Source organism: Catharus ustulatus, chromosome 27 (assembly GCF_009819885.2).
Source record: "Catharus ustulatus isolate bCatUst1 chromosome 27, bCatUst1.pri.v2, whole genome shotgun sequence".
Classification (NCBI taxonomy): Eukaryota; Metazoa; Chordata; class Aves; order Passeriformes; family Turdidae; genus Catharus; species Catharus ustulatus.
This window is the reverse complement of record NC_046247.1, coordinates 4,770,754-4,783,880: the sequence shown is the minus strand read 5'-3', so window position 1 is coordinate 4,783,880 and position 13,127 is coordinate 4,770,754. Positions and strand designations below refer to the sequence as shown.

The following is a 13,127-nucleotide window of genomic DNA, read 5'->3' as shown; positions in this document are numbered from 1 at the left end:
AGCTTGGGAGAATGACTGAAGCTGTAAGTTTTGACAAACAAACTCCAGTGTGCTGCAGTGAACAAAGTCTGGGAGAGAAACGTATTGTTGAGGCTGGACATCTGGACTGTAGAATTTATGGACGACAAGGACAATTTCCAGAAACCAGAAGATAAAGAAGAGCCAAAGATTGCATTTATAAGTTGGAAAGTTTGGAAAGTCCTTACTGGAGGAAAAGGATTCTAAAAGGACTAAGCACTAAACCCGAGCGCTAATTAGCACAAGAAGCAGCTCTGCAGCTCTGCAGCCGCTCCCCACCCCGCCACGGCCCTGCAGAGCACCGGAGCTCGGGACAGAACAAGTTCTTCCCTTGTGTCCCCTCCCAGAACACACCATCGGGACAGCAAGTACAGAAACAAATTCTTTATTCATTTTTCAATGCTCAGCAACCTGACCCAAAGCACTGAAACCCAACGTGCACTGAAACCCGTGCCCAAGCCCGAGCACCTCCACAGCTGCTGTGCTGTGCTGGGCACTTCCCTGTCCTGGGCAGAACCCTCAAAATAATGGATAAAGCTCTGTCTCTTCTGCCAGCAAAAGTCAGGAATAGGTCTCCAATGGCAGTCCAGAAAATGAGAAAGAAAATTATTTGAATGGAGCCATAGAGGCATCTCCTATTCCAGCCAGCAGCTGCCTGTTTTAGAGGAAAATGAGTAATGGAATTGGGGTGTAGCCACCTCAGTGTTTGAGCTTTGACAATGCAGCCTCAGTCTGGTCCTTCAGAACAGGATTATACACCAGCAGTAAAAAATAAATTGCTAAGACAAATCAGAATCCCATTTTCGGAGTGAGAACGGTGAACAGGCAGATGTGTAGGGTCTGGGGGAGAAATCTCTCCCAGAGGTTGATGCAGACATCCATGTGAGGGCCAGGCACAAACACGGGATCCCATACTGGTCCTGTGGCATGGGGAAGCTGTCAGCCAGTGTGGGGAGATGTGGGCAGGTGTCCCAGGCAGCTCTGGGGAATTAGCTCAGGTTGATTTAGGGAGGTGCCCCAGCACCAGGCTGGTGAGATGGGGTTTTGGGGACAGGTCATTCCTTAAAAGACAACATTCCAATGACATCACTTTATCCAGAGCAGGGTTTATAATGTAACTCTAATTATTTATACTTCCATGATCCAGCAGAAAGACCAAAACCACTGGGCTGCTCTGACCAGGGCAGAAAAAGGTTTTTCTCATGTCACCAAGTGACAACTTCCCCACTTACAGAGCTACAGGCAACATATACACACAGTATTGCCAGGCTGTTAATGCTCCACACTAACAGAGGCAAGTTAATATGTAAACGTGCTTGTATTTTAGGTATTTGGTTTCTTTTGTTTTAATTCTTCTGAAAAACCAAAGCAAAGCCATGGTCTGCAGTCTCCATGTACCAATGAGGTTGGCTTTTCTGTGTGCAGCCTCTCACACTGTGCATCCAGGTTTGCTTTAGCTGATGTGTTTTACTGGTGGACACAACAGCAAAGGGGCAGCTGGTCAGGAAACAACTTTTATACCTTTGGTTACAGCATTCTGTGCAAGATGGGCTTCACCAGCCCAGTTAGTAGGCAAATGGGTGTTCAAGGGTCAACCAGAATGGCCACTATCTAACCAGAGTATGAACTAACCTAAGCCAATAATCAGAGTAATTAATAAGGCATTTGGGAAAAAAAGAAGAAAAGAAATCTTTATCGTGATTGGGCTCGATGATCTTAAAGATCTTTTCCAACCTAAACAATTCTATGATCAGCTGTTTCCCATCACTCAGCAGGTTCTCCAGGCCTCCTTTAATCCTCTCCACCACACAGCCTAAGCAGAACTTTTCTGTAGTCCCCTGAGCAGTCTCCCTAGAGAGAGAAGAAAAAAAGGAACGCCATTAATTTTGCAGCTCCATGGAAAGCAGGATTCCTTTCAGCGTAAATGACTTGCTGTAGTGTTTGTATCCTCTTTGACAATTTAATAACCAAGAACATTCGGAAGGTTTTCAGTACATAAATGTAAAGTCTCCTTAATTCCACCTCCTCTAAAATACCCAAAAAGTTGTCGAGAGGGTCTCCTTGCAGCTGCTTAGCAAATGTAGGTGTTACCTTAATGAAGGAGTGGAGCGATTTGCCGTAGGTGGCCAGGAACTCCCTCCTGATGTAGAGCATGTCTATCTCCGAGCGGGACACCATCACCCGGATCAGCGTGCTGTCATCGGTGCCCAGGCCCTGAGGGAACACAACAACAGCTCCAGCTGCACAGCACAGAGCTGACAGGCACAGGGGTTTGGCCTTCTGGGGAATCCATTCCCAGTTAGACCATTCTTGCATTAGTGCAGAGATCCATTACCAGCTCTGAGCTTCCTGAAGGAAAAGAGGTCCACAGAAAACCTCAGAATTCTTTTTTCCTCCAATTAACAGTTTCTTTTTCTCTAATTGCTGTCATGTTATTGATTTAAGCATGGAGATACAGAGGGGGAAATAGCAAAATCTCTTTACCTTCATGGATTTGTACAATCTTTCAGCAAAATAAGCAGGTTTATTCCTCATGCACTTTACTGTAAGAGAGATAAGAACAAGAGAATTTAAACCAATAAACACTGAAGGTCTTCCAAACCCTTCCAGCACTTTCTCAGTGCAGATGTTTAGTCTGTAAAAATGCAACTCAATAAGAACAGTGCAGACATCCAGTCAGTGACCTGCTGTCAATTGATGTCTCCATGTCCAGTGCACAGCAATAAAATATTTTTAGGGCTTTAAAACTTCCAGCAAATGTCATCTGCCAAAGCATCCCTTGGCAGAGAAATATAAAGCACAGAGTCTTCTTACAAGGTCTTTGCATCTGCAAAGATTAAAAACTGTTGCTTGTAAAACAGTGAAAAAGAATCTGCCCTGTGCAGTCAGGGCAAGAGACAGTATCTGTAATTATTTAATTAGTTTGTAGATAAAGTTTAAAAGCAGGGAACTCACCCACAGCTAACAAAGCATCCTCAAGGTCTCCTGACATCTCGGATTTAATGCTCTCTGTGATGTCCTTATTAGCAATCACTCTGTACACATCAAAAACTAGGAGGAAGAGTCAGATAAAAGAGCCAAGTGAGCTGCTTCAGTGTGTGGATCACTTTGCAAGATCAAGCTCCTCATACCCTGTACAAACACTGCACCATTACCATGACATTGTAAGCTAAATCAGGGCTGCCCCTCAGAAATAATTCATTTCAATTATCAGCTGTCTTGCTAATTAGCCCACCACTGCTCCTAGGATTTTCCAGAACTGCTATTTAATGCAGACAGTTTCCAAGCTTAGATCTGTCCCATGGGAGTCATAATCATTATCTCCAATTCACAAGCTAGAGAAAGTTGTATGGGTGTTTTTCTCAACTCCCATTTTGTCTCAGGAGGGAATAAAATGGTCTAAAAGAATTGAATCAACTGGCCCTGAGAATATCTGTAGTCTCAGGAAGGGATCACAGTCAGTTGATGAACAAGTACAAAGCTCCTACAAAAGTGCTGTCCTCAAACAAGAGAAAAAGCCCAGGACAGCAGAGAGGTCCTACCTCTGAGCAGGTGGCACCTGTTCCGTGTGCAGAGGATGGACATGAACTGCACCTCGTCTGTTCCCCATTTCTTCTCCCCAGCTTCGTACAGGCACTTGAAGACATGAACAAAGTGAGGATAATTGAGAACACCAGGTGTATATAATGAGATTTTTACTTCATAGAACCATTTGGGTTGGAAAAGCCCTCTAAGGTCATTGAGTTCAACCCTTCCCCTGCACTGCCAAGGCCACCACTAGCTCATGTCCCCAAGTGCCACATTCACGTGGCTATTGAACCTCTCAGGGATGGGGACTCTACTCCTGCCCTGGACAGCCTGTGCCAGAGCTGAACAACTCTTTAAGGAGAAATGTATTTCCTACTGTCCAATTTAGTCTCTACCTGGGGCACTGCTGACTACTACAGCTTCAGGCTTATTCATCTACCTCGAGCAAAAGAGGTCTAGAAACAGCAGGGATTCACCACTCATCACACATACAAACCCAGACAGTTCTTCAAGGAAGCAAATTGCTACACACCTGAGCATCTTGTTGAGCAAGGGCCTCATCCACAAATGTTCCCTCATCTCTGTTACCCTGCAGAAATACAAGGATGAAAAATGCATTTCAACAGAGCAACTAATGGAAGTCCTACATATTCCCCATTCAAAACCAGTTACTGGAGATGTATAATGGGATTCTTAATATTGAGTAATGGGTTACAAATACAGCAAAACATGATTCAGATGTGATTTGTTCTTTCTTTTGAAACAAGTAGCCATCCACTTTAATTTAAAAACAGCATATGGCATTAAGGCATGGGAGAGTGAGGCTGCTCTCCCTGCACAAACTGGTGTGAAATGCTGGCAAGGTGAAATGCATGAGAAGTGCACAGAGCAGCCAGCCTGAAGCATCTTGTCACTGTGTGAGAGATGTCCAGAAGCACATTCAGCCCCCTGATTTCCCCAGTTCTGGACTCACCGTGGCAAGGGAGACGAGGACTCTGCGGAACATGGAGGATGTGTCAGAGACAATGTCGTCCTCGAGAGTGGAGCCGTACTCTGCCACAGCACACACACAGCACATCTGTTACTAACAGCTCACAGAATCACAGCGTTTGCTGAGTGGGAAGGGACCCACAAGCATCACCAAGTGCAGCTCCTGGGCCTGCATAGAACCATCCCCAAGAGTTCCACCACGTGCCCAAGAATGTTGTCGAAACACTCGAGCTCCATCAGGATTGGTGCTGTGACCACTTTAGGCAGCTTGTTCCAGTGCCCAGCCAGCAACTCACTGGGTAAAGAACCTTTTTCTAACATGCATCCTAAACTGTCCCCAGGATTTGAGTTGTCTCAGCAGTGCAGCATAGGGGGACAGGCATATCCTGCTCGCCACACTGTGACTGGGACAAACCAGGATCTCCTCACCCCTCTTGGCTTTCATCACAGCAATCCAGCCATCATATTGCATGGTACAGGGCAAAATTAAAAAGCACAGCCAGTACTGGCAAGACATCCACCATGGATAGACCTCCGGCTGACAAACATAACCACCCCACCCCATTACATTTACACTCCATTTCTGGGTGTAATTCTAGTCCTTGATGCTGGCAGACCCTTCTCTGTCCTCTCCACACACCCCTGCACACACACACAAAGGGCTTCTAAGCCAGTATGAAATTGCATGAAGTGCTACACACGGAGTTTGTAGTTCTCATTGATGCGCCGAATCTCTTCGTTGGTGCGAGAAGCCAGGATTTCAATCAGGCAGCCTTCATCTGTCCCTGCTCCCTAGGGAACCACAGAGACAAGAGTCAAGATTGTGACAACCATTTTGATTTTTGTTTATTAGATATAGCTTAATAAGGAATTAATAATTAATATACAATTATGCCATTGCATACTGAACTGACCATAAGTCATGCAACATAAAAAAGGATTTCCAAACCTTCAGAGCCCTCCTCAGTTCATGTACGTCATACATGGCGGTAGGAGTCATCAAAGCAATGATCACCCTTTCAAAATTCCCACTCAGCTCAGACTTCAAGTCATCAATCAAATCCTAGAAGACAGAAAGAGAAGAAAGGAGAAAATGACATGGCCTTTGAGAAGAGGAAGAACTTATTCACCACTTTTCTTCATGCTCCAGCATTCCTTGGATGAACAGTTACTCTGAAGTGAACAAGACCAAAAAAACTCAGCCAAGGAAAGCTTGTGTTCAGTGCCAATCATACTCTTGTGGAGACTTGGATGTTCTTCACATTTCACCTGAGTGGTACAACCCAGATAAGTCCACGTCTCCCAGTCAGAGCCACAGGCACTGATTTCTGAAGAGCACCTACCCTGCCAATAGTGCTTTTATAGGTGATCAGAACTTGCTGACGCTGGGAAACATTCAGTTTGGTCAAGGACTCAATGATGGCATCTTCATCCGTGCCTGGAAGGAGCCAAGGAAAACCAGTCAAGCTACTTGTACTAGAACCAGAGGCCTGCCCTGGCCTTGCTCAGGGTGTGCTTTTGGCCACACAGCCTTACACACATCCGTGCACAACCTGGGTTTCATCTGTGCACGAGTGCCTCAGCCCAGCACCACCACAGCACAGGACAGAGAAAACAAGAGCCTGACTAATGATGCTTTTATGGCCAAGACTTGGATTTCCAGTGGGGTTCAAATCGCCCAATTCCCTCCAGTGCCCTGGAGTGAGGTGATGCAAATGGCTGAACTTCTCCTCCACAAAACCACCAGTAAACCCTTCCCAACTGCCAGAGCTAAAAAAAAAGAAGTTTAACAGTGGAGGGAGATAACTTACCAAATCCCTTCATGGCCTTCCTTAGTGCCTGTGCTTCTTGCTCAGCACTGAAAGTTGAGACACCTTTAACTGTTGCCTAAATCGATAGGACAGGAGTTATGAAAAGTAGTCACAAAGTGAGACATTCACAGAGTAGAGTTGAATTTAACAAAAAAAAATACAGTTCAAAAGATGCTAACATCTTTTTTGGAAAGTGACAGCAAATAAAGTCCATCCTCCAAACATGAGTGATTTGATACCAGTTTCCATCCTGTCCTAAAAGGAAATTGTTTGTTCCAGAGGCACTTCCCAGCCACATAAGAAATGAGCCACAGGGACTCAACTGAAAGCAGAAAATATCTTAATGAGCCATCCATGGAGTATCTGCTTTCCAGTTAAAGGGCACACCGCCTGATATCTCTGTTCAGTCCAGCTTCTTCCCAGCAGTTTTCCATCTAAATCATAGAAGCAGCTGTTCCCATCAAAGCCCCATTCCTGACCTCTCTAAGAGCAGTCAAGGACCATCATTCTTTTGAACAACACACCAGGAAGTACAGTGTTTTATCCAAAATGGTGATTCACAAACAGGTTTCTCCTGCCTCTGATCTAGTGCAATTTCTGGAGAAATATACTTTTCTTGAAAAGCTCTTCATGTTCCCGAAAAAATCATCAGCAAAATACCACTTAACATTCAATGGACAGGAAAATGTTCCCCTGTCCCTGGAAGTGTTCCAGGCCTGGCTGGACGGGGCTTGGAGCAGCCTGGTCTAGTGAAATGCATCCCTGCCCTTGGCTGGAGGTGTAACTGGATGATGTTTAAGGTTCCTTTCAACCCAAACTGTGGATGGTACAATTCCTCCAAAGCCATCTTCCCCTGGCCCCTGGAACTTGCTATAATAGATAAGGTATCCTAGATACCAAGGTTGAGCCAAATTCCTTAAGAATTTGGTCACTCTCTAACACTTTGGAAGATAATTGGTTAGAAATTAGTCTGTGTAATTGGTCAGGTCACCTTTAGAACTTCTCACTTAGATTGGATGCTGTTCTTTGTATAAACTTTTATTGGTTGTAGTTTGAATCCTCCCTGAACCTATAAATATAAGTGTCTGCCCTTTGTTCTGAGAGAATCCCTGCTTGACCACCCTTGGCATGAAATAAAGACTCTTGTGGAACTCGTCAAGTAAAGTCTCCGGTCTTTCTCTGCTGGCTAAATGTAAGCTTTTCTGAGAGATAGCTACATGTTAGCACTCTCTGGTCCTGGCAAATACCATCAAGGACCAAAAGAGAAAAGCCACACCAAACCATTCCAAGATTCTGTAATAACAACCATAGAAATGGCTGCCTTTCAGGCTCAACCTCAAAAGAATAATATGTCTAGGAAGTTTATCTGGAGAAATTAATGTTCATTGAATTAATATCTGATCTGGTTTTCCATTAACTCCCCAAATGCAAAAGCCTGTATGTGTGGGTCATTCTCCCCTACAATAAGGAAGCAGAAAGAGGCGATAAATTCACTCTCTTGAAGGGACAGACAGTGACAGTGTTCTTCCTGCTGTGCTCTTATCTGAGCTCCACTCCCCACTTTTATCAGGTCATAGCAAAGCTTGGCACAGCCTGGCACAGCAAACACACTCACTCACCATCGTGCTCGGATCTGGTCAATCTGTTATTGTCTGCGTCCAGGGCACTCAGACAGCTGTAATGAAAAAAAAAAACAGGGAGTGTTAGTTTTCTAGCAAATAATTAATAGAATGCACCTTCCATTGAAGGTTAATGAGGCTGATTAAGTAACCATCTAATTCTTTGAGGACTTAGAGCAAGATTGAGCAGCCCAAGTGAACGCCCAGAGCAGCTTCCTGGAATGTTCAGCCCCGCTTTGCATTAAGCAAAGGCTGGATCATAGCAGCACAGGGCAAGGGCCAGGCTGGAAGGGATGTGGTGAACAGCAGATAATTAGTAGTGGTAATTTAATGATTCTTCTCTATTGCCTGTATGACAGCCTGGCTGAGGCTACAAGGAGAAGCAAACAGTGTTGCCCTGGGAGCAAAGAAAATAGACTTGATTCCCATGTCCTCCAAAATCTTGCAAGCTTTGAGCTTGGCAGGTAAGAGCCTGAGGGTGAGCAGGGTGAGGATGAAGCAGGGTGAGGACGAAGCAGGGTGAGGATAAACCAGGGTGAGGATGAAGTAGGGTGAGATAGCCCACACAGCCCTAACCCTTTATGGATCCTGCCTGGGAGGCAGAGACATCATGGTGAAGGTGAGCGCACAAAGGATAACCTCACTTGAGCACTGGGCAGGAGAATTGCTTTCCCTCTTAATATTTTAATAGAACATTTTATATTCAACATCTCCTCAGTTTGGTGCACTCTGTCCTTCCTTGTAAGGCTGTAGTTTTAACTGACAAAACCCTTGAAAAACCCCAAAGCTTACTTGCCATCGTCCCAGGGTTATTACTTCTGTTCATAATTTTGTTTGCAATCATACAGCCTTTGCATGAACACACCCAAATTTTCCTGTGTCCCTGATCACTTGACAGGATGCCATGTACCAGGACAAAGTTCACTTCCCCACAACCTACGTTCATCCCAGCATCACAGGAGAGAAGTTAGGAAAGTCAGACTCAAAGAGTTACCTATATACAGTAGGGTTGAATTAAATAAAAAATAAATTCAAAAGATGCAAACACAGTGACATCAAGTCAAGTCCATCCACCAAATGTGTGGTTTTATTTCAGGGCTGAGTGAGTTCTCTTATTAAAGCCCTGAAGCAGAAGCAGAGGTGCCAGCAGTGAATGACATCTCTCCTAATTCTCCTCGTGGTGCTTAACAGCTGCTATCCATGAGCCCAGACAGTTGTGCAAGAACAGGAGTGTGCTTGCTCCTGCTCCACATGACTCCTACAGACCTGGAATGCGCAGAGCAAACTGTTCAGGCCAGTTAACTCTGTGGGGCACTTGCCATGGATGTGTTATGTGCAGGCACTCCTGGGTCACCTCTACCTTGCTACACCCTGTGCAATCAGGTAACACACAGCAATTATGAGTGTGGAGTTTGCTTTCTTTCATCTGATCAGGAATTCCAGCAATCACAGTATGACCTAGACCTCAGAAAAGTCATCTTTGCTCTTCTCCAGTTTTTAACAGAAGCAAAAAGCCGATTTTATTTGCTTTAGTCAGACACTAAATGAAGGCTCCAAATTTCACTGCTGTTTTTATGATGCAGCTGGTTTGCACACAGAAGCAGGAATATCAAACAGGCTGGTTTAGCAAGTCAATTAGAGGGCAGAATAAAGGTCAGTAGTAAGGGAAAGGGAGGCAGAGAAATTCTGAGTTCAAATGAGCTGGCAGAAGGAAATCACACAATAAGGAGAAGCTGCACGTACTGCACTCAGGGCAAACGCTCTCGCAATATCCATTAACAGCAGAAATACCACACTGAATATTGACTGCACGACTCTGATTTCTTCATCTTGGGAACACCACTAGGAATTGGAAGAACAGAGCATTGAAAAGGCACCAGTGCAAACCCTCTGCTCAATCTGCAAGTGCTGGTTTGTTCCTGGTGATTTCTGTGTGAGAAGGAGCCACTGAGGTTACAGATGGGAGAGCTCAGCAGTCCAGCCAGGCTGTCCAGCAGTGGCCCCTGTAACCCTTTCACAGCTGCAGGGGTCTGCAGGAACTGCTCATGCTGGGGCTTTAGATGAATGAAACTCTCCTAAGCCACCCCTTGGCAAGCAGAGAGAGAAGGGAATTGCTCAGCAGATTTGCCAGTGCTCAACAGCTTAAAACAATTCCTGGCCTGCAGCATAATCAGGGAAAAACAGCTTCAGGACAGGAACAACACTTCACTCTGTGTTTTGAAGAATTAAATTGTGTATGCAAGAGCCAGCCAGTGCTATGGCCCTGATGTTACTTGCTTTACCCCAGAAAAAAGGCTTTGTACAATAAGCCTGACAGAACAAGCTCAGAACACTATGCCCAGGTGACGGAATGCAAGTGTAGGAGGCATCCCTCCCTTTACTCCATTTTTTTTCCATGGATGATCTTTTTCTGCAGGATAATCAATCTCTTTTAAGTCCATATCAACATCCTCTAAAAGCTGAATCCAGAATAAACCTAATTTACCAGGAAGGTGCTGAGACTATCACGTGTGCTGGCCAGTTCAAGTTTAGGCTTGTGCACAATCAGGTTTTCGTGACTGCTCAGACACACACACACGGGAACCACCAAGGAAAGTTTCCAACAGCTTAAGGGGATATAAACACAGGGCATTTCCCGCCACCCCCACTTTGAGCTCTCAGCGTTGCCCGTCCTACACCTCGGATCTGGATGGAAACACAGCGCTCTGTGACCCTTTTCCTCACGAGGCAAACTGGACTTGTCCGACGAGTTCCTTCGTTCGGTGCACGTTTACCCAATCACAACCCACACCCAGCGCTGGATCAGCTTTTCCATGGCTCCGGCACCGCCAGCTGCTCCCAGTGTGCGGGATGCAGCCCTGGCTGTGCTCCCGGGGTGCCCGGGCTGGGGCTGGGACTCGCCGCAGGGTCACTCACTCCGAGCTCAAGAATGGATCTGCCACGAGCCCCGAGCCAGCTGAAGTATCCCAGCGCCTCCCACACAATGACCTTTATGTGGCCACTGCCCTCAGAAGGAATGAAAATATGATTCTTATAGCCTTCTACGCCTCGTTTAGCCTGCGCGCCCACCCCGAGCAGTGTCACCCCCCTGCCACGCCCTCGGTGCTCCAGTGGCCAGTGAGGAAGACGTGCCAGCCTGGGCACGGCACAAATAGGAACCAAACCCCGGGAAAGGTCAGCCCTTCCTCCACCCCACAACTGTTCCCCGTCCTTGTTCAGCCCAGGCCGGAGCCCCTGGCTGCCCCAGTGCCGTGGCATCGCTGGCACCGTCCAGCCCGGGGCTGCCACTCCCGCAGTGCTGTCGGTGTGCGCTGGAAAGCGGGGATGGCGCTTGGCACCTTCCCAGGCACCTGCAGCCATGCAGCCCCGTCCCCAAGCCGAGGGGATGCCCCGATCGCTTGGCACTCACCTGCTGTCCCGCGCAGATACAGGGTCCCTGGCACAGATAGCGAGCGGCTGTCCTGGGTGGCCAAGTCCCCTCCCTGGAGACACGCGGCAGTGACGTGACGGAGCTCCAGCCCTGCCCTGCCCATCCCTGAACAGTTGGTTGTGATCCAGAGCAGGGAGGGAGAAGTTTCCCAGCAAGCCTCCTTCACATGGCGTGTTTGGGATTACACGGAGGGCTGGCAGGTTGGGACCGGCTTCCACGCTCCCCGGCATTCCCTGTAAAAGTCCCTGCGAACAGAGGGGCTCTGTCTGCAGGCTCTGGTCTCTCACTCCTGTCTGCAGCAGGGCGCACCCGAGGGGGGGAGCTCGGGGGACGACGGCGTGGAGCACGCAGGCAGCAACAACCCCGAGCCAGAAGTCCTGATTTCTTATCTGTGTCGTGCCCCCTCTGCTCCCACAGCACCTCTCTGGGTCTCCAGCATCCTCACCCCCTGTCTAAGAACTCTGCACTGCAAGCAGCCATGATTTCAGTAAGGATGATTCTTTGCATAACGATTATTCCTTTTGCCCCAATAAATGGCAGTGTCCTCAACCCAAAACCCTTCAGGCAACGGGACTTCAGTTTTACGCCCATGTGACCCTGCCAGGATCAGCCATGGGCATGATCACAAGGCTGTGACAGAGGGAAGTCAGCCTTGCAATAGATGTATCTTGCATTCAATTGTTTATCCTCAGGACCTTTGGTCTCCTCTGGTGCCAAAAGTGCTGTTATTATGACGGGTAAACCAACCCTCTCAGTTTTTTCCAGCTCATGCAATAGCTCTGTCTCATCCCTGTGTTCTTTGCACATGCTCATTTGCTGGAAGGGGACCTAAATTTAGCAGCCTGGATGCAGGCAGGCTGTGCCTCAGTGAGCATGTCTGTGTGGGTTATTTATTACAGCTCCTGCTGCAGCTCAGCCTCCCAAAACAGCTCCACAGAGCCCAGCACCTCCTGCTGATGCAAGGGGACACAGACCAGGAGAACAGAAAACCCAGGTGCAAACCTCAAACCTTCTCCTTTTGCACTGCCTCTTTCTTTGCAACATCTGGCACTTGACCCTGACCAGGATTCAGTGTGAACCAGCACATATTATAAACTGTTGCTAAGGAGAAACTCTTCTATTTCCTACATCTGTGAAAGTTTCCATTCTCATTCCTTCCTCTCACATCAGCAGTCCCTGCTCTGGGCCCATTTTAATCCACCAGCAGAGCTGTGTATTTTCATCCTTCTGTTTGCTTTCCAGTCTCTTCAGCCCCCAGGACTGGAAGGTTCTGTCACTGCAGTCACTGTCATATGCAGTAGTAATTATTTAATACCACGAGTTATTAATTTTCTTTACAAATTAGTTAAATATTGCACCAATCCTGTCATTCATTATTTTCATAATTTAACCTCTTCTTTCCCCCTAGGAGAGGCACCAAGTAGGAGGAATATTTGAAGATATAAAGTATTTGTGTGGATGTTTTTGACCATCTGAGTTAGTCATGTAAGTGTAGTCCATTCAGCAGCCAGATCCTGATGCATCACACAGCCAAGTTCCCTGTAATTTTTGCTGGTTATGGGTGGTGGCTCCAGAGCCATCTGATTCAGTCATGATTATTTGGACCAGAAAGCAAAAAAACCAGCACAAAAGCTTCTGAGCATGCTGAGAGTTGGCTGGGCTTCTCTGGAAGGTGGATAGGATGATGGGGGTTTAGGGAACCTGTTGTACCTTGCTACAGGAGCTGCTCTG

General features: G+C 46.8%; 1 protein-coding gene across 1 annotated transcript; it reads right to left on the bottom strand.

Annotated features, from left to right (window-relative positions):
* Positions 1 to 387: 387 nt before the first annotated feature.
* ANXA4 (annexin A4) lies at positions 388 to 11,610 on the bottom strand. The gene is made up of 13 exons (XM_033081337.2): positions 11,376 to 11,610; positions 7,967 to 8,022; positions 6,348 to 6,423; positions 5,880 to 5,974; positions 5,486 to 5,599; positions 5,238 to 5,328; positions 4,520 to 4,599; positions 4,079 to 4,135; positions 3,561 to 3,654; positions 2,974 to 3,069; positions 2,503 to 2,561; positions 2,110 to 2,232; positions 388 to 1,869 (listed from the first exon to the last, which is right to left on the bottom strand). The coding sequence occupies exons 2-13, from the start codon at positions 7,967 to 7,969 to the stop codon at positions 1,810 to 1,812; spliced, it is 948 nt and encodes a 315-aa protein (XP_032937228.1). The 5' UTR covers positions 7,970 to 8,022; positions 11,376 to 11,610; the 3' UTR covers positions 388 to 1,809.
* Between the last annotated feature and the right edge of the window lie 1,517 nt (positions 11,611 to 13,127).